Here is a 26,357-nt window from a genome sequence, read left to right as displayed (position 1 = left end):
TATTTACAAGTATTTAAAATAAAGTGGAAATGCATTTTATTAATTGTAATACACGCACACGTTACCGTAACTGTACCAGGCTAAAAGGCAGGGCCCTTAAGGCAATACTGCTTGCTCATTGGTTAGGTGAAATGCCAATCAAATCCGTATAGCCACATCCCCTTGACCAGGCTCGGTTGAGGAGTGCGGTTGGAGCGCTAGAGGGTCGCGGCCGGGGATGATCTGACAGATGAAATAGCGAAAAGAAAGAGAAGGCGGGCGTCCTCCCACACAAAATCATGTTCCCCAAAGGCAAAGGAACCCCCGTGCCGTCAGACGGCCAAGCAAGAGAAAAGTAAGCTCCTAAACTCGTTTTATTTTTGCTTATCCTGCAAGTTGTTCTACGTAGCCTCTCGTGTTTTCTGGAGAGCCTGCGATAGGCGATTTCCTCCTGCCGAGAATGGAATTGAATGAACCGCCTTGTCTGCAGCTCGCCATTCCTGCTCTGAGCTGTATTCCGCCGTCTTTGGCTCACTGCTATCGATTTAATAACGTCAAAGATTGTGCGTTTCGCTATTTTGTACTGCTTGGTGTTTCTTTATGTATTCAGTTTGAATGATTCGCGATTGTTCATAATCGAAAACAATAACAACGCCTTGCTACATTGTTTCTCTGTTGCGCTTTTCATGGGTTACGTTTTATTACCTTCTGTAGACCACAACGTAAAAACACTAGGGTTATCTATGTTACGATGATGATAGTATTGCAGTTTTTATTTTTATTTTTAAGCAATACTTTACTCCATCGTCACTTTCCATGTTTGAGTATGGTGAATCCTTGCCAGGGTTTTGCTTGGTTACACAGCCCTCATTTAATTGTTTGGCATAGGCTATTGGCAGCCATTGTTCAGAGTCTGTACCGACACCGTTCTGTGTGTGGAGGAAATGTTACCAATTGGCGTTATTGCCAATTAGTAATTTGGTATTGACCGAATGTTGGCGTTATCTTTTATATTTTTTTAATGTTTTCTTTCACTCAGGTTGGCCCTATACGTCTATGAATATTTGTTACACATAGGAGCACAGAAGTCTGCACAGACCTTTTTGTCTGAGGTAAGAGCCATTTTATTAAGCAAAAGTACAGGCCTATTTTATATTCCTATTTCAACAAATATCGAATAATAAATCTTGTATTTTCTTAAAAAAAGTAAAATTAAAATATGAACATAATTTGTATATTTTTTACCAATGCCTTTAGGATATTAACATCTAAGAGTTTTTAAATTTATTTGTGAATTTTGGTATTATAGATACGATGGGAGAAGAACATAACTCTTGGAGAACCTCCGGGATTCCTACATTCCTGGTGGTGGTGAGTAAAGATGTTCTCATCTCTGTGTAAACACGTCCAGGGGTACCTTTTTTATTGTCTTATCTTTCCTTTTCTTTCTCCTCCCGACCAAAGTGTGTTCTGGGACCTTTATTGTGCCGCTCCAGAGAGACGAGAGACATGCGACCACTCCAGTGAAGCGAAGGCCTTCCACGACTACGTGAGTCACTTGTCCTAGCGATGCGACCTGGGGCCCATATGTTTCAGTCTTGTTGTGGCGGTGGCAATGAGGAAGGCAGTGCCTTTACTGTGAAAAAAACAACAACAGAAAAGCCTGTCCTCGAAGAACATTGAGTCTTTCTTACGAGCAATTCCAAGACCTTACATTGTTTTTTTATTCTCTGAGAACTTTGGTAGAGCACTTTTCTTTCTTTTACTCCAGATGTTGACTGATTACAGTTTTTTTTCTGTAATTCGTAAAAAGAAATTGCCACCACACTCTTCAGGAGATACATATTGTATTTTTCCCCGAGTCATGCATAATGTCCTGTAATTCTAAAGTTGGCCAATTTTAAGGTTGTACAAAGGGGGCTGTTTTTTTGTCAGCCATTCTTGGTCATGGCTATGTTGTTTGGCCTGAGAATCCTCCCAACTAGTCACCTAGGTGCTTCTGGGGAAAAAGCTGCTGACGGCCGGTCCTGATTCAGACCTGTCCATGTGCTCTCCCCCCTTGGGCTGTGTTGTACTCCAGCACCCTGCTTCACTCCCCAGAGGAGGCCGGGCCCGCAGTACTCCAATAGTGGGCGCCTAAGTTGGTTTTGTGTGTTTAGATGTGTCTGACTTGGCTTGGTGGCTTAAGCATATGGTGTAACCTGAAACCTTCATGAACATCCTGCAGGTCACCGGTCAGTAGCCCTATGTCCACAAAAAACCAGCAGAACTGAAATGAAATTATGAATGGAGTAAGATGCTCTGGACACGACCATGTTATTAGTCAATCATTGTTAAGTTCTCAGTCTGTGGCTCCTGTTAAATTGCATGATGTTGGCTGGTTAACGTGGTATGAATGATATCTTTCAGTGGTTATTGCGCGTTAAATCATTAGCCATGTAGTCTGAACGTGTCCTTATTCGGGCTGACTGGCAGCCCTAATCTATCATAAACTGGTTCAAACTGAACCTCAACCGTTTGTTTCTCTCCCCCCTCCCTTGCCACCCCCTGTCCTCATTTTATTAGAATTTGTCTTGCACGCTCCAGGAAGCAGTTGAGACACGTGACGTGACTGTGCAGTTCATAGTTTGAGTCGTCATATCAGATACGAAGTGAGATGCTTGAAGGAACGGAAACCTCTCTAACCCCTTTAGCGCGACTTCTGCTCGGCCCCGCTGCGTTGCTAGAGAGATGCCATGGCAAACAGGAAGGGGTTAAAAAGGTAGATGTTGGCCCTGCTCCTCGCAGATAGGGTTGTCAGGGGCAACAGGCCTCCTGATCGGGCAGGTGACCTGGGCGCCGGTAGAGAGGCTTGACGCGGGGGCCTCGCTCCACGACAACATTCCTCCCCGGTTCCTTCTCTCACGCAGACGCTGAAGCACACTTCACGACATGTGTTTCTGTTTGCTCGCATTTAAGAGCCGCGACATGCGACTAAAAGTGAGTGCACTCGTTGTGCCTTTTTGTGGCCCGTTTTCTCAGTGTGTTTGTGTGTGGGTGTGTTGTATGCGTCCAGAAAGGCCTCGCTAACACGTAAGAATTTATTTCTATGTGACGGATGGAAATTTAGTTTAGATTCAATGCTTTTAATTGAGTTTTGGCTCAAAACGGTACCGTTGCTACCTGTCACAAACACAAATGAGAGCGGTGGAAATTATTCATTTCCGAAAGAAAATTGAGTTTTCAAATGATTTTGATGTTTTTTTCACATCACGCATTGCATTTGGTTTGTGTTACAAAGTGGAACTGTTAAGCCTTTGCAGTTGATCCAGCTGATGCTGTCCTATCATGGAAAGCATTATGCAAAGTGTGTGTGTGTGTGTGTGTGTGTGTGTGTGTGTGTGTGTGTGTGTGTGTGTGTGTGTGTGTGTGTGTGTGTGTGTGTGTGTGTGTGTGTGTGTGTGTGTGTGTGTGTGTGTGTGTGTGTGTGGACAGTACAAGTCCTTGGGCCGTAGCCTTTGTCTCAGCTGTGGGGGAAGGTGATGGCTGCCTGGCTAGCCAGCAGGGCTCGTAAAGCCCTGGTGTATTCTCACACACACACTGGGCCCTGACGGACGCTCCCTCCGGGGCCCTGGTCGCCATGGCATCGGCGCTTGATTGATGGCTGTCAGGAAACTGAGCGGCAGATTGGGAAGGGGCGGGGATGTCGTGGCATATGCCGGGCATACACCGTGGAAGAGCAGGGGGAGGTGGGGAAGGCAGAGGGAATGAATTAGGCCTGCTGCAGGCCGCTCTCCTGCCCGTAGCTGCAGAGAAAGAGGGGGAGAAGGGTGGGGGGGGGTGGGGGTGAGAGAGAGGGAGGGAGGGAGGGGGGGGGGGGGGGGGGGGGATGAGAGTCTGAGACGGTGGGATCGAGGAAGAAGAAACATCTCCGCTGGATCCAGAGTGGTGTTTTATGATGTTGATTGATGGTTAAACATTTACAAGCTAAACATAGGGCCGCGGCCCCCGTCAGAGCTCGGGCTCCAGGGGAAGAAGTGAGGTCAGGAGCGAGGGTGGATGGGTGGTCTCCGCTCCCCGCACCCTCCCCACCCTCGGCTACACTCATCTACGGCACGTTAATAAAAACTGTTGATCTCATTGGCTCTCAGGCCATGTGTCCGTCCTTTCTTCTCTCTTTCGCCGTCTCTGTGTGTTTTTCCCCTCAGTAAACCACTTTGTCTCCGTCTCTGCGTTTTTCTCTCTAGTCTACTCTGTCCACGTCCCTTTTTTGTCCTTGTAGAAGGGAGCACTCGCACTGTCCTTTTGTAACCTCTTCTGATTCAAGGGAAATTTGCTTGGCTAGGATTGCCCGTGCTACATGCAGGCTGAAGTGGGTTGTGTGTGTGTGTGTGTGTGTGTAGGGGGGGGGGGGGGGGGGGGGCGGGCGGGCTTAGATTGTCATAAAGAAGGTCCCTGGGGGGTGGGGGGGAGGTTTAAGGTAGAACCCAGACAGGAGCCCTGGGCTTGGCTGAGACATCTGCCCCTTTTTTTTACACACACACACACACACACACACACACACACACACACACACACACACACACACACACACACACACACACACACACACACACACACACACACACACACACACACACACACACACACACACACACACACACACACACACACACACACACACACACACACACACACACACACACACACACACACACACACACACACGCGCGCACACACGCACACACACAGCTCAGGCTGCACTCCAGGACATTTTGCTGAGCACAGTGGAGTGGTAATGGGACATGGATAAGATCTTGCACAACATGCACGTTACTCTACAAGTTGACAAACAGTCCTCGAGTTTCAAAGCAGCCCGACCGACTCTGTATTTTTAGCCTTGTTTTAATATCTAATTGAAATCCAGAGGGTTGCTTTGGTGTTCAAATTGTGCCGAATACACAAGGTGTGTATTGCGCTGCGTCAGGGTCTGGACGGGGAATGTTTATGCCTTTTTAAGAACTGCTTTTTAACGTTCATCAAAGCCCTTTTAAAGGCCATTGCAAAGTCTTGTGATGATGACATGGTTGAAGACAACCTGGGAAGTGTGTTTTTAGGTATTGGCAAAGGATGTTGGAGATGTTAGGTCTTCAAAATTCACAGGCTTCACATGTGGTGGAGTCGGTGCACTCTAGAAACCCAACCGTGGCTCCTGGCCGATGCCGTGTTTAGTTGTTTTAAATTGGGGATTTGCAGAGCCCAACGGATTTCAATGGGCCAATAACTGATAAAAGGGAGTAAAAAATGATAGATAGATAGATAGATATATCTCGGCCTTCAGTCCATCTCCACATATCGTGGTATCCTGTGGGTGGAGCAGCACCATGGTATTTAAAACTCAGTGTTGGTACGGATGTGGTCTGTTAAAGTATAGAGAGCTTTTGCCACCACAATAGAGGATCTACAAAGAGGTGATTTCATATATGAATCAACACCATTTCTCAAGTTATCATATCGGAACACATTTACGATGTGTTCCGATACCGCTGTATCTGTTGTAGGCCAACAGGTATCGGTTGGGCTCTGGTGAATCAAAACATTTACAACTCTATTGTCAACACGCTGCCATCTTTGTAAGAGAATGTCATGAAGCACAAGTGTTAGGACGAGATTATGGGCTGTTATCTATTTCACCTTCCTTCTCGTTCTCTTATCTGTCTCTATGATAATAGACGTTGGACTATATAACACCAAGGATACAAACAATATACTGTCCCCCATTGAATGACCTTAAGTAACTCCCAGTATTTTGTTGAATACACAACGATACTTCTTGAATAATCAGGCTTGTTTGAATTCAAAGCATTTTTATTTGCATTACGATTGCACTTCCAAAAAGATCACCGTGAGACGTTCTGCTTCCCAGTGACCTTTTTGTTGGAACAGTAATGCTGTACACGGTATAGTTTAGAGGGGGGGAAGCCTTGTAAACAACAAAGCCATCTTCAAACATTCCTATAGGCCCCTAGAGCCTGACCTGAAGACTCTCCCGTTTACCGTGGTGGTTGTTTGGTCCGATCCTCTCCGTGGTCGCGCCTCCGTCTCCCTGCAGCCCCACTTCTCCGCCTGCTGTGGTATTTCACAGAGGCCCTGCAGCTGCAGCCTGCGCTGATATCATTAGCGAAGATGCAGTCAATGCCAGGGAGTGGGCTGGCTGTTGACCAGCGTTTTTCTGCCTTGTCGAGCTCAGCTATATGGCTACCAAAGTGTGTGTGTGTGTGTGTGTGTGTGTGTGTGTGTGTGTGTGTGTGTGTGTGTGTGTGTGTGTGTGTGTGTGTGTGTGTGTGTGTGTGTGTGTGTGTGTGTGTGTGTGTGTGTGTGTGTGTGTTAGGGCTGAACTATTTGGGGAAATAATCTAATTGTGATTATTTTGAGCAATATTGCAATCTTTCTTTCTAAAGTTTCTTTAGGTTCTGTATTATTCTCTCCACAAAAGCAATAAATTATTCTATAGTATGACCAACATCAAAATATAAACAGCTCTTTCCTTGAAGTGTGTGTGTGTGTGTGTGTGTGTGTGTGTGTGTGTGTGTGTGTGTGTGTGTGTGTGTGTGTGTGTGTGTGTGTGTGTGTGTGTGTGTGTGTGTGTGTGTGTGTGTGTGTGTGTGTGTTAATAAAACCATTTGATCAAAGTGAAAGTAACACTTTTGAGTCGCGGCTGGCCTCACTTCTTCCTGGGTTTGGCCGCTAAGACGCTAGGGGTGGCGGTCGGGGGAGGGCTGCAGGGGGACATTAGGTCATCTCATATTGCTCAGGCTTGAGGGGGCAGACAACTCGGTCAATTAGTGCGCGTGTGTGACTGAAGCAAATGGCACATTAGTGAATTAGGAGTTGTGGTCTGTGCCGGAAATCGGCCAAGTGAAGCCCCCATGCTGTGCTGGAGCACTTTAGGGGCCGCCGATGGCGAATCCCACCGTGGTTTATCTGATTGGCTGAGTTCTAGATCGGCGGAGCTCCCGAAAAGGCGGTCTTGTGAAACGTTTTACTTTTTATGTGGATTTGTTGCAGGGTTGAATCTCAATGATTTATCATCCAAATGGTTTCAATGCATTAAGAATCCCAATGCTTCACGATGGGCGACATCAGGATTAAGGATGCACTTTTTTTTTCTCTTTTCTCTTTGCCATGGTTTGTGCAACGGAAGACGAACAAAGTGCAAAAATTCCACTCTACTGTGATTGCAATTTGAGTCCAAGCTAAAGCCAGTGTATATCTCTTCGAGCGTTGTTGCCGTTTCATCCCCCTAAAATGTTTTCAGTGATTTGCGTGGTGTCATCCCAGTGGAGCTAACCCGTGCCTTCCCCCCCCTCCTGCAGAGTGCGGCCGCGGCCCCCAGTCCTGTCATGGGAGGGATGCCCCCCGGTGAGGGCATGCCAGGAGGGCCCATGCCACCGGGCTTCTTCCAGGTCAGTCTGCCAGCAATTCCTCTATGGGTTCATTATGCTCTGTCCCTGTACAACCTCCTCTTCTGCTCCAGCCCGCTCCGTCCGTCCGTCTGTCTTCACTCCAAGCCACAGCTAATGTATCTGCGGTGACTCCGGCCTAGCAGAGCATGCTGCACTGCATTTCTGTCCTGTGATGTCGTTTTAAGACTATCTTTTATCCCACTGCAGTGTTTCCCCTTAAATATTTGTCCAGCAGCAGCCCTGCGGTGTGTGTGTGTGTGTTTTTCTGTCTGTCGAGCTCAGCTATAGGGCTACCAAGGTGTGTGTGTGTGTGTGTGTGTGTGTGTGTGTGTGTGTGTGTGTGTGTGTGTGTGTGTGTGTGTGTGTGTGTGTGTGTGTGTGTGTGTGTGTGTGTGTGTGTGTGTGTGTGTGTGTGTGTGTGTGTGTGTGTGTGTGTTTCTGTCTGTCGAGCTATAGGGCTACCAAGGTGTGTGTGTTGCACGGGGTGAGGTTTTAGTGTGATCAGTTATTCCAGTAAGTCTCTGGTGCTCTCATACCAACAGAAATGGTAGAACAATAAAACAGAACAACAATAGCATGCGAACGCACTAATGTGCACCAGGCCAATGTTTTTGCCGTTAATGTTCAGTTTTCAGTCTGCAATTTATAGCCATCCCGCCGTCTGGGTTTCATAATACTGTGGCTTCTGCTCTACATGATCAAATATCTAGGCTACTTTCCCTTATTAAGTCTCTTTTTGTATTGCTCTTTCTTTTAATGCGTCCTACATTCAGTCTTAAGGCTGAGCTAATTCCCCCCTACAGTAGCATCATGCATTTTTATACTAGATACCAATTTGCTCATTATTTTCCAAGATATTTCTCCCAACAATGACAATAATGTCAATAGAAGAATTGAAAAAAAATTTAAATGTTTTTGAAGCCTCAAAAAGGTTTGGAATAAAAAGGGGTTAATTTTTTGCATGGCTGATTGCAGTGGCGCTGGCTTGGATGAATGGAGAGGAAACACTGGACTGGTATTCTAACGAGAGTGCAGGAGGAGTGGGATGAGGGAGAGTTAATGAAGGCCTAATTTGCACATACATTATAAATGCTATATTACGCTTTCGCCTATTTTTACCTATGCGTCTTTAATGCACCCATCCATTATTAATTGATGTATTTATTTATCTTCTGCTATGTCACTGCCAACTCGTTAATGTCTTCACTGACACTGAGGCCTTCATATATATACATCTCTCTCACTCACAAAATATCAATCATATGATTATGTGAAATACATTTGTTTTACATATGAAAAATATATGGGATTCATATGAAGCGTGAGTCCTCGTTCGTGCTACCACCATCCTGCCTTGCTGCTCGCTTTGTTCCCGCTGCTGTGGGCGTGGGATGCGTAGCACGGGGGAGCAGACACAGAGTCTGGCCCTCTCTCCAGTGTAGTAAACACGCAGGCGTGGCCAGGCCATTTTCCCTAATGTAGAAATCGAAAGTTGCAGCTCCCACCATAAATCAATATCTCCATGAAGATTAATTCTTGGCAGGCAAGCGTGCAGAACTGCCTTTAGGAGGTGACATAAGCCTAAATTATGGCGCTGCCGCCCACCGCTAGAAAGTCCCCCGCCTGCACTCTCCACCGAGCAGGGCAGGTGGTGGGAGGGAGGAGGCTGCAGGACAGCGGTCGCAGTAAACCCAGTGCAGAGGGAGACATTTTATCTTTCAGTGCGAATTATCTTTCTCATGACACACACAAGCGCACACGTATACACCCATGTACGCATATGCACACGTGCACGCACGCACGCACGCACACACGCACGCACACACACACACGTCTCATTTGCCGACTCAAACACTTGCTCGTTCTATAGCAGGATGTATTGGCGTAGATTCAATTAGGCTCCCCCCAGTCTTGTCAGATCAGCAACATTAGTGGCACATTCCCTGTGTGGAAGGATGTTGTAGAACTAATTACACAGGGCTTAATTGATGCTGTTCATTTTGGGGGAGGGGGGGAGATAAGCGGTGATGACACGTTGCGTACAGCGGGGTCCTTAATAGCCCTGAGTGACAGGCGGTCGGGCACGGATACTCTCAAACGCCGCCGCTGCCAACGTCTCGTCTTGTTGTCTGCTCCCGCCTCGCTGCCTTTGTGACGTGAAGTCAAATCGGCGTAATAACCATGCTTTATTTATTTTTTTCTGCTAAGTTCCCCTTCTATTATTATTATTTTTTTTTTTAAATGGCGCTACACTTTTGATCCGGCCTATTCCAAAGTGGCCTCCTCAGCCCTGCAGTAACCCCGCCTCTCTTTCTTCACCACCCTCCCCCCTCTTGTCATGTCTCTGTATCCAACTCTCGCTCCTTCCTGCTTACCCGCCTCGGCCTCTCTCTGTGTCTGTCTCTCTCCCATTTGCCCACCCCTCTGTCTCTTTCTCTCCCTCTCTCGCATTCCCATCTCTCTATCTCTCGCTCTCTCTCTCTCTTCCCCCCCCCCCCCCCCCCCCTCTCTGTCGTTTTGCTTGTTCCTGGTTCCTCTTGCCGCGCTGCAGGGTCCGCCAGGTCCCCAAGGCTCCCCTCACCCCCAGGCTCCTCCCCCTAACAGTATGATGGGACCCCACAACCAGGTACACCCCCCCCCCCCCCGTCTCCTCCCTGGCTCTCCCGCCTCTGTCCAATCAGCTCTTTGCTGCCACCACGAAGAGCTATTGTTGTTGTTGCTGCTGATGCTTCATGCTTTACACGTTCCTCCGCACCATGCTTTTGGCAGTTTTTGTCCAAGCGCCGGATCCATACAATAGTTTTATTTTTCTATTGTTATCTTATGGACCGTTGCATCTGTAGAACTGTGAAGGAATGCAAAGTGATCCTCTTCATTTATTTCCAGTCCTTCATGTCACCTCGCTTCGCTGGCGGCCCCAGAGGGCCTCCCATCAGGATGGGGAATCAGGTACACTCCCACCCCCTATCCATTCTGATGGACTCAGAACCACCATGTGGAGGTTTGAGGTGGATTGACCAGTGTTGTTGTTTTGTGGTTGTTGTTTAGCCACCTGGTGGAGGCCCAGGTCCCCACCCCATGTTGGCTAACATGGACCCCACAAGACCACAAGGTGAGCCCCTGAGTGGGCCTCCTCACTCTTCATAATTTAGATCCCTCAGGAATATCATGGCAATATTTGAATTATCATTCGAATGATATACAGCCTACCCTTTTTTTTCTTTTTTCAATTATTTTTTTTACAAATAATAAAGTAAAAGAATACAAATATATTTTTAAGAATAACAATCCCTCATGGCCTTCTCCCTCTCGCAGGCCATCCCAACTTGGGGCCAATGCAGAGAATGAGTGGGCCCCGAGGCATGGGACCCATGGGGCCCGGCCCTCAGGTAAACTCAACCCTAATCCACTTTACCATTTAGCTAAATTCCTTAAGCAGCATTGTCGGTCAATATGAATTCAATGCAAAATGGATTCCTCTAAACGGCATTAGATAAGCTATGATTTTAAAAGTTTGTTAAACGGTTTTGTCTCCCCAGAACTTTGGGGGTGGGATGAGGCCCCCACACAACGCCATGGGCCCCGGGATGCCAGGAGTGAACATGTAAGCCTCTATTATTTCCGTGGTATTAATGTTATTTTTCTTCTTTTTATTATATGAGAATGTTGTCTCTAACCAAAGTGACCTTGCTGTCCAGGGGCCCCGGTACCGGTCGGCCATGGCCCAATCCCAACAATGCCAATTCTGTGAGTACATATCAGCACACACTCCCCAATGCATCTGGAATGACTCACTGTTTAACCTTTCAATTAAGCTTTTTCGGAGGCAGACATTTTGTTTCATGTGGCCAAAATCGTGGTTAAATCTGGCGAAACGTTTACATCCTCCATCATTTGTTGCAAGTAGAAATAAAAAAATATTATAGTGCTTTGCAAAGGTCAGGATAATGACGGGTGAGTCACAAATTGGCGAAAAGACGACCACTCCAAACAAGTGTTGTTCAAATTGCACAGTTTTTTTTAGCACACTAAGTACGCACTGTGTCCACTCTGTGTAAGCATCTTCTAAACAATTATTGGGTCTTGGGGAATATTGAGCCACATTTCAAAGGCTGTTTCTGACCAGAATCATCTTGGTTCAGGTTGCGGTGCAGTCTTCTCCTAGTTAAGAGATTTACTGTCTGTTCTAATGTGCCTCGGCTGTCCAGTACAGGCTGTAATTGTAGTACGTGTCTTGGTGTAAACTAAGACTACCCGTGGGGGAAGCAATGATGTTTGGGGCTGATCAAATGATAATCATGGCCCTTTATATTTATTTATTTTACGCCAATTAGCGTAGTTTACATTTACTTTCTCAGCCATCAGTGTTTATTTTCCTTGTCCTTGTTTTGTTTTCTCAGATGCCTTACTCATCTCCCTCTCCCGGTGCATATGGGGTAAGAAGATTTCAACATTAGAGTTTGTAGTGTTGGAGGCCAATGGTACATCATGTAATGTGCAGATGTTATCTATGCTAATGGGTATGTTGCTAATGCGTTTCTCTCATCAAAGGGGGCGTCTGGAGGTGGGGGTCCCCCAGGAACTCCCATCATGCCAAGCCCTGCAGGTAGGCGATCCTCCCATCATGAGCCCATGGCTGTCAACCAATCCATGCTGTATCATGTATTCAAATGTACAAGTCTGACCATACTGCTTTTCCTTTGTCTTTGCTTTACTTCCAGACTCCAACAACTCGGGCGACAACTTGTACACCATGATCAACACTGGACCAGGCAACAGGAATAACGTAAGCCTCAGATGTTTCCTCCGTCATTCCTGGGCTAGGAGTCTTGTTTGCAAAATTGGATACGATAGTTTGTTAGCTTCCAGCAGAGCATGTGTTTTGTAACTGTAAGCCCTCAAACACACTTGGAACTCGGGCACTATAAATATTTGGCTCTTCTTAGTCCTTATTTTAGAAATGCCTTCTGCAAATGCTGCAACTGCCATTGTAAACAGTAAAATCAAGAAACACTTGATTCATTCATATATTTGAGATTCAGGTTTTTAGGTCTAACAAGGTTATACTTGAATATAAGTTGAAATTATTTATATGTAGGAAGTATTTTTTTCTTCTTCCAAACAAATAATTATTTCAGCCAAAAACAATTTTTTCCTAAACTCCACTAGCTTTAATCAAATGTCCTAGAGGTCTCTTCACTGTACATTTGACTCTTGTACTAAAACCATGTCAAGACCTGACTGCCTTGCCAGGTACTGTGTTTTAAGAAGCCTTTCCACTCTGTTTCTTCATAGTTCCCCATGGGCCCCGGATCTGATGGGCCCCTGGGGGCCATGGCCGGCATGGAACCACACCACATGAACGGATCACTAGGTAACCCCATGCAACACCGCAGCGCTGTAGATAAACACGGCGTGGCAACAATGTGTTCACACCATTATAACCACTGCCACGTTCCTGCTGGGAACCATTGCCATTGACCTGCGAGAAAGATGGTGCATGGAATGTAAACATTGTCCTCTGATATTTACATGTCTTTATGCTTTCTTAGGCTCTGGTGACATGGATGGATTGAACAAGGTAAAACTGTATAATCCAACCTTTTTTAAGCAATTATTTTCAGGGGTTTTTGGGTATGAAATTAATTTATTGATGTTATTTCTTTCCCAGAATTCCCCAAACAATTTAAGTGGCATGAGCAATCCCCCTGGAACTCCGAGGGATGACGGGGAGCTGAGTGGAAACTTCCTCCACTCTTTTCAGAGTGAGAACGTAAGTCCCCTCCCCTCGGCCAATTGGCATCTCTGTGGAGACGGCCTCACAAGGCACAGTTGGTCGTCATTTAATGGTGTTGAAGTACAGTGTTGTGCACCGTACCGTAAAGATTTGCTTGCTGCAGATTGACATCATTGAATACAGTGAAGAAAACAACAGTGGTACTGGGCCTTTGACTAAAGACAGTTGTTGTGACTTGTGTTTGTGCTTATGTTTGTTATATACCGTATTTACACACTGGTTCTGTGTCTCCGTAGTACTCCCCAACCATGACGATGAGTGTGTGACCCCGCCCCTCCTGACGATTAATTTGCCATCATTCCAAGGATCTGGACTCATAATAGGACAAGGCCAAAAACATCAGCAGCGAATCAGGGACAGGCGCCATTTTGGTTCCAAACAAACACCAGAATGCTGATCGGCAGAAATGCAATGGCTGGTGACTACTGCTCCTTGCTAACAAAAAAAAATGAAGGACAATTTTCTCCATTCATCACAACCCCAAGGTTGACAAAACCAGCTACTGAAATGCATATATGACACGTTTTAGGTTCTTTGCAAGCCCCCCCCCCCCCCCAACTCCCCCAAAGCAAAGGGAAAGAAAAGGGTTGAAGGTGGAAGTTTACCTCCTTGTGCATTTTAATTATTGCTTTGTGGTGCAGGGTGTGTGAAAGAAATGTTTCTGCTTTCTGTCCTTGAATAACACTGGAGAGTGTGTGTATATGTATTGTGGGCGAGGGGATAATAAGACGATCTTACCCACAGCTACACTCACTGCACCACGCAACCGTCAAGTGGACATACGTTTTCAGATTTACCCTGTTAATGTCCACCTTTAAGCAACAAAATAACATGATTATTACAAGTATTTCTTCCTCCCTATGGCCACCTCACTATTTTGCCCTATTTTATAGAGTGGAGATGCTATAAAATGCTTTTATTGTGACAGCATTTCAAGTTTGTAACTGCCCCGATTGGGTTATAAAACTTCAAATCATCAAATTGAGCCCAGTTTCTTTGAATCAGTTCACTTTGCTTTCTGAGAGCAATGCCATAACCCCGCCCCCTGTCCCTCATCTCTTTGCTGCCACCATCCGTTTCTAAAGAGGGTGGGGGGAAACCAAACTAGCCCATTGAGTTCTGTCCTAGGGCGGGGGGGGGGGGGGGGGCGCGATCTGAAACCGGAGCGCCAGAAAGTGCGTGCATGAATGCTGAGAATCTGTACAACATACTACCTAGTGCTGCTCTGCTCTGTGTGGACACCTGCTTTAAGACGTGTATATCCTCCTTGATCTGCTTGTGCTTCACACTCTGTGCTCCGTGTTGTAGCCTTTGTGTTTATACCCCAATCCGGTTGAATTGGTTGTTCTTTCTTTTTGTTTTTATATGATGATGACATGGCTATGAATAAGTTGCCCATTGTAATCGCCCATGCGTATAGGTCATTTGTATTTTCTCCCCTGTATCATTGGTTGCACCCCTCCCCTCCTCCTGTCCCTTTTTTTTATTTTATATTTTGATACAAACTTTGACTACGTATATTGCCCCAGTTATTCAGAATTAGTTCCGGCTTTCTAAACTGATTTGAGTAGGCATTATTATAAACTTAGAAGCAGTCTTGTTAATGTGGTGAGAAATTTGTTTTTGACTTTTTGTTTTTCGTTTCTTGTGAGCATTGAGCATTATACACTCTGTCCTATGTTGCCTTTATTTGCGGATATTTTTTTATTTCAAATTGAGGAAAGATTGCTTGTTAATATAATTTTACAGTAACTTATTTACTTGCCATGAGTTTTTTTTTTCTTTTTTACAATTTGGTCTAGCTTCAAGATGACCCAAGGCTAGATTTAAATAAAGAACTTAAAATAAAACTATTGTTAAACTGTTGGAAACGATTTGGCGTGATGAGCTTTTGCTGTAAATGGATTTCTCATAACAGCGTGTTCAAAATAACGAGGGAATCGGGTACCTTTTACATTGTGTGCTTTTCAAAGTGCTCATTTTCTGTGACACATAGCCATTCATTACAATAAGGGAGCTTCTAGCCAGATCCCACACAATTTGAACCAGTCCATGTTGTTTTGGAGGCCGCCTACCTTCTGGCACTTGTTTTCCTATGTGCTTAAGCATCACTTCCTGTACGGCCCATGGTTTCCTGTCACTGAATGCTCCATACCAAAGTAGTTCTAGCAGTGCAAGCCTGGGTCCAGGCCCATGGACTCAGCCCATAAATGCCTTCTCATCAGAGGGAAAATCACTAGCCGGATTAAACTGAGTGATAGTGAGGCTCTTGGAGCCAGTTGATGCCATGCACACCACACTGCAATTACGTTTGTGGATCTTAATTGAAGAGTTTTCCCTTTTCAGTCAAACCGATATCCATGCTTGAATATATATAGTGGCACATCATGTCAATTCCATGATGGTGAAAGTCATTGAAAAGTATTGATTATTTTTCAGAGATGAAGCGCTTTCAAATTTTTGACCCGTTTGTTTCTAGGGCAAAAGAGGCCAAAACATGATCAATTTCGATCTGAAGGCAGTTATACTGCAAGGCACACGGTTGCATTTTAACCACACAAAAATAAATCATTACGCAACACGGCTTGTATTCTCATCGCCCTCTAGTGGTCGATGGAGGACCGAGCATACACATGCATGCATTGCAACAACATAAGAGCATAAAAATTTGGTGAAAGATTTGTTATCGGCTTAAGACATGACTTGACAATATATCCTAATCAATATACCTGTTCACAGCGATTAGCAAGAGCTTGGTATCTTGCCAAACATTAAGAATTACAAAGGCAGGCCGGTCGGCTCATATGGGAATATTGGCTGATTGGTATAGGATGTGGGCTGGCTGAATGCAAGCCAAACCAGCCCTTCAAGTTTAGAGGCACTTAGTGGATGTTATGAACGTCCTGTAGCCACATCAGGCTGCTCCTTTTATTATTTCATAGAAACTCCAAACTGATTGTGAACCAGCAGGTCCACCCCGTCCTTTATTAGGGCGTGCAAACAAACACACATCCAGACATTAACATTTATTTGCTCGGACGTCAAGCAGACTTTTGCTGATTAATGTTTAACAAGGTATATTTGATATTTGATTAAGTGTTTGAGTAGGTCATGACTTAATCTGTGAACATGCATAGGATTGAGCTGTAGCCAAAGTCTTAAGGCTCCACTTCACTTTCAAGGCAAGACAAATTTCAAAAGCCATCAAATCACAGTCACCAGAGGTTTACACTATAACCGTCATAAAGAAAGCTGTCTTACTTAAAAGCATGGAATGAATAGCCTACTTGGAGACATAACAGAAAACTATTACAAAGTGGTAAATTACAGGTCATCATTAGAGTTGGGGTGCAAAGTGAGTACTTAACAAACCTGAGCCAAAGCCAGAGATCAGGCAGAAAGTCAGGCGGATATAAAATCAATAGCTGGTCTGATTGGACTGTGTTGTTTTTTTTACATTTTTCAGACACCGCATGGGGTTTGATCCATAGTTTTCATTCATAAAAACATTGAACACATCCTGTGTGTGTGTGTGTGTGTGTGTGTGTGTGTGTGTGTGTGTGTGTGTGTGTGTGTGTGTGTGTGTGTGTGTCTAATTCATCTTCTCCAGGAAGGTTCGAACCTCAGACGGGAAGTATCCCCAAGGTCCTTTACTGCCCTGGTAACAAAAACACACACATCAACGTATTAACAAAGATGACCGCTTTTTGTTTAAGATAAACAAGACAGAAACATGAATTATTTTTTGCATTTAATTGTCATGTCAGGTTCAGTTCAGTGAGAGGCAGGCTACTCCTCACATTGCGTGCCACTTTGTCTCCCCATGTACAACCCGTTTGTTTTGATCCGCGTCCAAACATAAACGCTCACTGCCGAGGCCTCTGGCGTCGTGCCAGATCTACACTGCACTTTCCGCACGCAAGCATTTCAATCAAAGGTCACGCAATCGCACTCTAGGAAGAGTGGTTGCACGACTGGCAAACCTGAACACCTTTCATTTGTCACGACATTCCAAACTTGCATATAACTCAGGAAACATTATTGCCCATAAGATAAGGGCAATGAGTTAAAAAAATAATAAAAAGATAAGAGCACCCAGAAATAAGAACTACAAACAAAGACAGGGCAGACAATTAATTCAACCAATTTAAAACCTTCAGGAAGGTGCAACAGCAGGTCTTCCTAAAGACCTTTCCGCAGGGTGACGGTTGTTGTATCGGTAGAACTCCCGTACCTCATAGACCACCTTGCCGGCCTGCAGTACATACAGCCTCTCGGGGAGAGAGCCGTACTTGCAGGCGGTGACGTCGCTCATGTCGTCCACCACCACCGGACAGCCTGGCTCAAGGTCCACTAGAGTCTGGGCAGCCACCAGCCTGTCGCCCAGCGTCTGGTGTCGCTTGATTTCCACGTTGTTAACGAATGCCCAACCGTCTGAGGAGGGAATATGGATCCAATATTGATGTATTCACATTGAGGGTGCCTGGGTTGAATACCACGGCCTAACTTGTAGGTGTCCTTGAGCAAGATGCCTAAAACCCATCCCAATACCTGAAGATATCAGAATTCCCTGTCACTATAGCGTCCGCTCACGTAAAATAATGAAATGTAAAAAGTAAAATGATGTTATGAGATGGAGCTGAATAGCACAATGATTACCAGAAGAATTCATTTTAACCAACTTTAGTTTATATGCAATGGGTGGTTCGTGCCTGTACTACTATCATCAACAGTCCTAATCAAATAGGCAACACATTCTAATTATAGAGTTACTATTTTCGACTATCGCGTTCAATGTAATTCAGTACTTGCCAGTTGCGTGAGCTTCAGCGATGTAGACAACTAGGAAGTCTGCCACATCTCTGTAGTCCTTGACAAGTTCCTTGAACTCATCAAGTTTGAACAGAAATGGGGGTCAGGTACAACTTCCGAAACTCAGAACAAGTGGTCTGTTCCCTGAAGAGATAAAGTTTCACATTAAGAATGCAATTGGTGAAGACACCAATCAATGAAGTGCGTCAGTTCACTAACCATTCAAGTGCTTCAGTATGGTTGATGTATTGCCCTCCAAAGTAACAACCTGTGAGTCTGGAGCGTCCCAACCCACAAAAGCTTCTTGACCAAGAGAGAGCCAAAGGTGATTGAATATAGTTTTGAGGGAGGTTAACGTCGTAAACGAAGGACCCCAATCTTCAAACCTGAATTTGGGATTTTGGGTCATGGTGCACTGCTCGCCCATTTTAAGCACAAGTTTTTTGGCCAGAGCTGGCCAAACCAAATAAAGAACGCGAATGACGAAAACGGTTAAAATCTGGCCAAAGAAAAGACATCCCAGGGAGAGATAAATCCACAGTTTTTGTAAAATCATTGTCTCTTTTTCAGGTATGGTTGGGACCCTTGCACCAAGAACGCTAGAGTCACGGTTGTAGTTTAACCACACTCGCGAAACTTTCAGACGAAAACTTGGCCCAGCCCCTCCAGTCTTTATTATTGTACCGTAATGTTTAAATTATGCGCGCAAAGAAAATAAAAATTAACATTATTTTGACTATAACCATTGAAAAATGCATTTGCACTAACAAAAGCGCAACATGACTATAGTATCGTTCTGTTTTTGAGGCCTACTCCGTTTTTATCAATACCATTTCTTACCGTAACAGTTTTACAGTTTGTTTGCTCGGAATTAAAAAAAATGTCTTCGTTTAAAACATCTTTGACTAAAGTAACATCACGATATAGGCTGGCTTGTTCTCGATGATGCACCCATGTCCCCTTTGAGCAAGTTGTAACCCTAACCAACATTATTCTGAACATCGTTGGTAGATATCGACGCTTGCCTCTTAGCTCCGCTAGATGGCGCTCTAGTCAACCGGATCATCTTAACCGATGAGGAAACAACAAGTTCCTCGCTGTTGAAATTCTTGGCTGCTTGTTACCCTATATACACTATAGTTAGTGACCGCTAGTCCAACACAAGCGTTATTGAATCATTCATCCAAGAAATGAAATGAATATTCGGTACCTCGAATAATTCTGCTTATTCTGGGTTCTTGACGCCTTTTGAAACCCAGAATAAGCAGAATAATGCTTTGGCGCTTGACATTAAGGTCAGCGTTTCAAATGATATTAGGTGGGCGCACCGTTGAGCTAACGGTACTCCCAGAATGTCTTTCTTAAGATGATTTAAAAGTAAGAAACATCCCCAGCCAGGTAAGGTCACACCCATATCTCTCAGGTCCTCATGCCCAGATGAAGGCTGGTCCTGGGCTCACTAAAACAAGTAAAGTTAAGTTTGTTGAAGGATGGTTAAGTGTAGAATGTTTTACCCTAGGAGAATTAATGATAAGAATTGCAAGTATTTTTCTTTAAGCATTTTTCTATTATAGGCTATTGCCAAATTTCTTTAGACTACTTTAGACTTTCTTTTGACCGGTTAAAGAAATATTGTAATTTGGGTCAGAACGGCCCGTCTCTTACTGGTGCCGTTTTTTCTTTCGCTTTTTTTTCATTTCATAATAGCATAATATCGCTCCTATAAAATCACACATTTATCATTACCTATTATCGCGCAGCAAACCCTGCCTTAATTCTTACACAAGTTTGTGAGCAGCCTACTATGCGCATTGATTCCAGGCATGTCTGCGATGCACAGACACAACTTTGATTTCTGCTTGTAATCACCTTGGCTGCGGTCCAGGATTTGACGCACAGGCTCTGGCGAGTCTTCGTCATCCCAGGGCTCCTCAACTGTTCAACCCTGATGCACTTCGTCTCGATCGATGTCCTCCCACCATCGAGACAGTAGCTCATTGGCAAGCAAAGACTCCAGTTCGCTTCACTTCCCGATCTAACCGGACACTGCATCTATCGGAGGTCAATCAGGGGGGGGCAACGCGCATTCTGGATGCTAGGGGATACTAAACACCGGACCGAGAGGATGCTATTGCCGAAACCATTAAATGCATTTTTCTTTCATGACGGAAAATATACTAAAATAGGCTGTAATAGTGTAATTTCCATCAATGTTGTTGTGATGCAGACTTATTTGACTCGGTAAGTTAATGAACGAGATCATTTTTTTCCCTGTAAACCTTGTGTGATAAGTTTGCGTAATATAACAATGTGTTAAAACCAGTGTTGTCACGGCATGTTGTCCTTGATGATATGTATGTCCTGTGTGCAGGTAATGTGACCAACAACGTGTGCTCACAGAAACAAGGCAGAGTAAATCAATGCAGAACTCCTCATCAGCGCTCCTCGGGATGGTCAGCCACTGTCAACCCCCACCCTTTACTGATCTCACGGGCTTTGCGCTTTCAATGTACAGCAGTAAGACAGAACTGTGTGCCAGACGCGCCGGAAACGATGGTTTTGGATCTCAGATCGGTCGAAATCATCACACCTCGACTCACGTGAACTGCTACGGTTCAAAGAGGATCGGCGCGCCGTACGAAGATCGCTATGGAGCGCAAGAAAAAGCGCAGCTCATCGCCAAGGTTTCCAGCGCCTGCTTTCCTCTCTCACCGGAGCAAGGTAAGCCCAACAATCATCCAAAAAATTAAATGAAATAGCATTGACTCAATTAGACATGTGTTGTGTTATAAAAAAGTTGATCCATAACCGTAAATCGAGGACAGCATTTTGTAAGTCGTTCATCTGATTGCCATGTGCCAATAATTTGATCATAACAAAACAAGGGACACAAACAGCTGTTGTCAAACATGCTAGTTCGCACTTCACTGGACCACATAAATAGCAGAAAAGGTTGACAACTTTAAGATTATTTTTGCTTGTATTGCAAATCCCCCCCCAAAAAAGCAAAACAAAAGAGCCGCATGGGGTATTAACAGCAACAGCTCTGATTGAACTGAACTGAAGTGAACTCGGTGCTATTTTCACAAATAACGCCGATGTTGGTTCCATATGGCAGCACCTTTTTCTTTTTCTTTTCAGTCTTTGATCCAGTTGCACTGTAGGCCTATTTGCTGTTGACAGAATCCTGTTTGCAGTTGTGGATTAGGCGCCTTAATTAGAGCCAGAGCTCTTCTTGGATCCGGGGCCGATTCATAAATACTACCAGAATCAAAGTTAGCGCCGGGTAGCACATGTGAGGTGATACATGGGGATCAACTGCCATGGGACCGCGCATTTTCTATGCATGTCGAGATAGAGACGACCGCACCAGCCGGAGAAGCTTCCTGTGTTATTAAGACAACCCAGAGATATACCCCCCTCAAACAAACATCTGCATCATAATAAATGAACGATAGAATTATTAACACATTGAAATAAGAATCTGGCATATTTGAGATTATTATACACTAATTCCACATAAATTAGTTTTTGTATATATAAATGAATAGTTTATGCTTGATTTTTAGCTTCAGCATTCTGGCAGTATTGGCTAATTATTAAAGTGCAAAGCCCATGATCACACATAAATAAACATTTGTCATGCACATGTCCACAGAGGGAGGCATGCTGTCACCTCTCTGTCTTCATGCATCCTCCATCCTGTTTAGACATGGGTGCAACAGTGATCGGACGTGTGTAAGGTATAATTACTGCCCTCTCATACAAGCAGTCGGCCAAATGGAAACACGAGAATCAACAGATTTGATTATTGTTTCTGTTTCTTCTTCTTTTCTTCCTCTGTCCTTCTCCTACTTTTTTTTCTTCTTCTTCTTCTTCTTCTTCTTCTTCTTCTTCTTCTTCTTCTTCTTCTTCTTCTTCTTCTTCTTCTTCTTCTTCTTCTTCTTCTTCTTCTTCTTCTTCTTCTTCTTCTTCTTCTTCTTCTTCTTCTTCTTCTTCTCCTTCTCCTCCTCCTTCCTCATCTTCTTCTTTTCCTTCCTCTTCCTCGTCTTCTTCTTCTCCTCCTCTCTAAACACAAACCATATGGCTGCTGGAGTGCTGTTCAGCGTTCATGTGTTTTCTTGGAATATACGACTGTGCCTTTTAGCCCCCCCACCCCAGCATCCCCAAACCCCGCCATGAATTGTCTCATTGTCTTGTGCAGCGTTATTGAACTCGGACTCCGCGTAAATTGTGGGAAGGCAAGATGTGTGTGTGTGTGTGTGTGTGTGTGTGTGTGTGTGTGTGTGTGTGTGTGTGTGTGTGTGTGTGTGTGTGTGTGTGTGTGTGTGTGTGTGTGTGTGTGTGTGTGTGTGTGTTTGAGGAATGATGTCGATTTAAATTAATATTTAATTTATCTGATTTAATTTTGTTGGTGTCACTCACAGCCCTCCCTTTATCAGAGCTTGGCGTGGCTACATCGTTTAGCAACAGTTTCACAACAAGGATGTGTAAATCAAAACAGTGTTTAAACACTGTCATTGTAGAATGACATGCTAATATTTTATTACAAAAAATACATTAACAAAAAAAATGTGGTTTCCTTGTAATCGTCTGTCATTAATTGACGGAGAGACAGGATTGGAATTCCTAATTTATTGTGCGGTGTATTTGAAGCAACAAAATATACTGTGCCTCTTTGTTCATCTAATTAACATGATATGGTCATTATCTGTATCATAAATACAAGTAACATCATAATCACAGGCAGCCATCTGTTAGACAATAACACCTACCTTTTGATGGGTATAGATTATAACATCACAAATCACATCTCTTATATAATTCATTTTAGGGTAATGATGATGTTTTTCATTTAATACCACTGTTGAAATTGAATTCTCCTTGCTTTCCAAGGATCTAATCTGAAAGGAATATATGGAAAATAATAAATCATTGCAGATATAACCTATGACAATATTGATAATAACACATTTTGCCTGGTTCAGAGCAAAACATGAACCACAACCTTCCACTTGATCCTGCAACTGCAAAACATTGAACATTCTGAACTAAAATAAATCCTCTGTTGCAAACCATGCCAATTTATAAACTTTACAATCATTAGCATACAAGCTACATTGTCAGCAGTGCATAAGTTACTTTGAAAATCATTGCCAAGTGTGTGCCATGCTAAAACTGCTAGCTGGAGGATGATAGCGCTTGGCTGGACCAAAGCTAGCCAGCAGCATCGTGTGCCGATGTGCAGTGTGATTTTCTCAGGAGTGGCTGTGTCGGGAAAAAGTGAGTGTGGTTTGAAAGAGGGTGAGAGAGCTTGTGAAGCAGTGTGAGTAAGCAAGAGTGAGTGAGTGATTGTGTTAGTGAGTGAGTGATTCAAGAGAAGGTTAACAAGAGATTAAATAAGTGACTAGTACCAAGGATGTGCGTGAGGAAGAGAGGTTAAGGGCTCAAGGAGACTAAGCTAAGTTAGTCTAGGAAACTGTCTAGGTAAGGATTCATTTGCCTGGCAGTTAATTGGCTGACCGAGTGATGTGAACCGGGGTGAGTGTTGAAAAGCAGTGATGTCATGCCTCAGTCAGACATGTGGTGAACTGGAAGGGGGAATGAGTGATGCTGATAGGCTGCAGGAGCTCAATGTTTGACAACTCCCCCATTTTAAAGTTTGAATTAATCGAACAATAAAGTCCCATCGATCATCTGAAGTATCATGAGTACGAATCATATCGTAGAATTAGAACTACATACAAATTGTTGGCAAACAAGTAACCTTAGAAGTATTAGTACATCCATGAGCATACATATATGTATATTGAAGTATGTAAGCACCACTATAACTATATTTACAAGAATAGTATAGTATTATAGTCCAAGTATAGTAGGTATTTAAGTACAAGTAAAGTAAGAAATGTTACAGCTGTTGAATTTGCCATTTAATGTTCTGGTTTAAATGTAGTCTTGTGTCTACTTCAGCGAAAACACAGTTCGATCATCGGTCCATTATGCTAATAATATCTCTGCCCACTAGCAAAGAAAATATTTAGCTTGCAGGAGACTCTGCCGACTTGATACAGAAATGTTTGAATAAGCGCAAACTCGCATCATCCGATACCTTCCTAAAGTTGCGTCTGGCATGGGCCGCTGTTGCCCATTGGAGGGAAAATGTTAAAATTAGAGGAGTGTGCTGGAATCCCACACTCAGTCAGATAAACGTTGGGTTGAGTAATAGACTTTGGAGTCGGTCCTGTTGGCTAACGTAGTGTCAACATGGCGATGGCTGTTTCCTGTTCATTTTGGTGTCCCAAAAAAAATAAAGATCCACAACGTCAACACTACACATTGCAAATGGCTCCCATGCCGTGCTATGTGGATGTGCGTCTTTTGGAATTTACATACGCAGAAAAAAAAACGCTGTGCTAGTATTTTGATGTTTGACCCACATATATGCACACACTTGCATGCCCCCCCCCGCACAAACACACACATACATACACACACACACACACACACACACACACACACACACACACACACACACACACACACACACACACACACACACACACACACACACACACACACACACACACACACAACCCTAACATTTTGCTGTGGTATGAAGGCACTCAGGTTGAAATCCTGTGTTACCTGTGTGTTTCCCAGTAGCGTTAATGGGAGTCAGACTATAAGACTGCTTGGTGATAATGGTCAAGAGTATATCATTATCACAGCCTGCTTTCACACACTACTGTATCACAGTCACCCCTAATGACTTGTGACTAGGCCTCGGCTGTTGGTTCTGGTGTGCTAGTTCACACTGAACTCTTACAGGCACATGTAGGCTATAGAACATTGGATTTAAATTATTTATTACTTATTGTATTATTCTGTAAATATTATTTCTCAAAATGTTATTTTCATGAGACTAGGATAGATGAAAATGGAGAGCTATGTATTTCCCCAGAAATTTAAGGAATTCCTATTTGAGGTACTCTGTAGTCAATTTTGGTTGTATTTTGATACAGTGAATTGAGAATTTAAGACCAAAACTATTTCAGGTGCACACACATGTTTATTTTCTTTTACATTCAATTCTAAACATATAATGTAATATTCATTAATTTTGCATTTTTTATAAACATAGTAGGCTTAAAGGAAGTACATTTCTAAGTTCTTGGCTTATTTGAACAAAGTGAAATTCTAATCTTTATTTCATCACGATAGATTTATAACAGGAAACAATTGAATGCTTTTCATAACCACCAGATTTTGTCATCTCAGTCTCTCTCTCCCTTTTCCTTGTTTTGTCTGTCTCTCTCTCTCTCTCCCTCTCTCTCTCTCCCTCTCTCCCCCCCCCCCTCTCTCCCTCCCCCTCTCTCTCTCTTTCTCTCCACCCCCCCTCTCTCTCTCTCTCTCTCTCTCTCTCTCTCTCTCTCTCTCTCTCTCTCTCTCTCTCTCTCTCTCTCTCTCTCTCTCTCTCTCTCTCTCTCTCTCTCTCTCTCTCTCTCTCTCTCCTCTCTCTCTCTCTCTCTCTCTCTCTCTCTCTCTCTCTCTCTCTCTCTCTCTCTCTCTCTCTCGGTCTCTCTTGCTTTTCCTTGCTCTTTATCTGTATCTCTCTCTTTCCCATAGAGAACTGTCTGCTCCCCCCCAATCCTCCTCAGTCTGCTACCTCACCCCCCATCCTGCAGTGACGAGTCTCCTCCAGTGTGACTTTACCACACTTAAAAGGACCACCACAAGTGTATATCTGCGTTTTTGGGGCTCTTCTGCAAATTTTGCACTGTCTCAGCATTGACCAAGTAGTACGTCACCCCGCTAACCCGATTCCCATGAGATCGGAGCACACGTTTTGCTTGTCTGACTCAAATGATGTCATGGGTAAGGCACGGCTAAATGTGTGGGTGCTGTCCCAGAACGGGTGTTGTGTTGGCTGGAGGAGGAGAGTTTGTAATGCTAGCAGCATGTTCCGTTGATTCATATTATAGAGAGGGGGGGGGGGGGGGGAAACAAGCTAATGAGCAAGCAATTCTAGCGCTATTCCTGTAAACCTCAATCTGGGTTGAAAGGGGGGAGGGGAACTCTGTGTAATGGAATGAGAAAGCTGAGAGAGAGAAAGAGAGAGAGAGAGAGAGAGAGAGAGAGAGAGAGAGAGAGAGAGAGAGAGAGAGAGAGAGAGAGAGAGAGAGAGAGAGAGAGAGAGGAGAGAGAGAGAGAGAGAGAGAGAGAGAGAGGGAGAGAGAGAGAGAGAGAGAGAGAGATGAAAGTTAGGGACAGACAAGAGTGAAGTAAAAGATTGAAGAGGATACAGGTGAGGGAAGGATTTAGAG

At 44.2% G+C, this 26,357-nt stretch overlaps 2 protein-coding genes and 1 long non-coding RNA gene across 4 annotated transcripts in view; 2 read left to right on the top strand and 1 right to left on the bottom strand.

Moving 5' to 3' along the window:
- The first annotated feature begins 125 nt into the window (after window positions 1-125).
- On the top strand, window positions 126-16,638 carry ssbp3b (single stranded DNA binding protein 3b). 2 transcript variants are annotated; one of them, XM_056603214.1, is made up of 18 exons: window positions 126-334; window positions 1,019-1,091; window positions 1,289-1,350; window positions 1,444-1,528; window positions 7,335-7,424; window positions 9,976-10,050; window positions 10,311-10,373; window positions 10,473-10,536; window positions 10,740-10,813; window positions 10,964-11,028; window positions 11,123-11,171; window positions 11,825-11,860; window positions 11,976-12,030; window positions 12,146-12,210; window positions 12,720-12,798; window positions 12,977-13,005; window positions 13,096-13,197; window positions 13,458-16,638. In XM_056603214.1, the coding sequence occupies exons 1-18, from the start codon at window positions 279-281 to the stop codon at window positions 13,485-13,487; spliced, it is 1,152 nt and encodes a 383-aa protein (XP_056459189.1). In that variant the 5' UTR covers window positions 126-278; the 3' UTR covers window positions 13,488-16,638. The 2 variants fall into 2 exon arrangements, with proteins under 2 accessions (XP_056459189.1, XP_056459190.1); XM_056603215.1 differs by lacking the exon at window positions 9,976-10,050 and having other exon boundaries at window positions 145-334; window positions 13,458-16,637.
- Window positions 16,639-16,748: 110 nt separating this feature from the next.
- dio1 (iodothyronine deiodinase 1) lies at window positions 16,749-19,008 on the bottom strand. The gene is made up of 4 exons (XM_056603221.1): window positions 18,253-19,008; window positions 18,034-18,177; window positions 17,456-17,655; window positions 16,749-16,879 (listed from the first exon to the last, which is right to left on the bottom strand). Exons 1-4 carry the CDS (start codon window positions 18,587-18,589, stop codon window positions 16,814-16,816), a joined length of 747 nt encoding a protein of 248 aa, XP_056459196.1. The 5' UTR covers window positions 18,590-19,008; the 3' UTR covers window positions 16,749-16,813.
- A 155-nt stretch (window positions 19,009-19,163) lies between these two features.
- The window catches only part of LOC130392714 (uncharacterized), a 29,821-nt gene continuing 22,627 nt past the window's right edge, over window positions 19,164-26,357 (top strand). Inside the window, exons 1-2 of the long non-coding RNA XR_008897057.1 lie at window positions 19,164-20,274; window positions 20,405-20,754. This is a non-coding gene — a long non-coding RNA (uncharacterized LOC130392714). The remainder of the gene's footprint in view (window positions 20,275-20,404; window positions 20,755-26,357) is intronic.

Source organism: Gadus chalcogrammus, chromosome 12 (genome assembly GCF_026213295.1).
Source record: "Gadus chalcogrammus isolate NIFS_2021 chromosome 12, NIFS_Gcha_1.0, whole genome shotgun sequence".
NCBI classification, from domain to species: domain Eukaryota; kingdom Metazoa; phylum Chordata; class Actinopteri; order Gadiformes; family Gadidae; genus Gadus; species Gadus chalcogrammus.
This window is presented reverse-complemented; position numbering and strand designations above follow the sequence as displayed.

What these genes read in the sequence shown, in the direction of transcription:
- ssbp3b (XM_056603214.1), top strand. Translation starts at nt 279, where the DNA reads ATGTTCCCCAAAGGCAAAGGAACCCCCGTGCCGTCAGACGGCCAAGCA. An exon ending in CCTCTCCCGGTGCATATGGG is followed by an intron (nt 11,861 to 11,975) that starts GTAAGAAGATTT and finishes CTCTCATCAAAG; the next exon opens with GGGGCGTCTGGAGGTGGGGG. An exon ending in GACCAGGCAACAGGAATAAC is followed by an intron (nt 12,211 to 12,719) that starts GTAAGCCTCAGA and finishes GTTTCTTCATAG; the next exon opens with TTCCCCATGGGCCCCGGATC.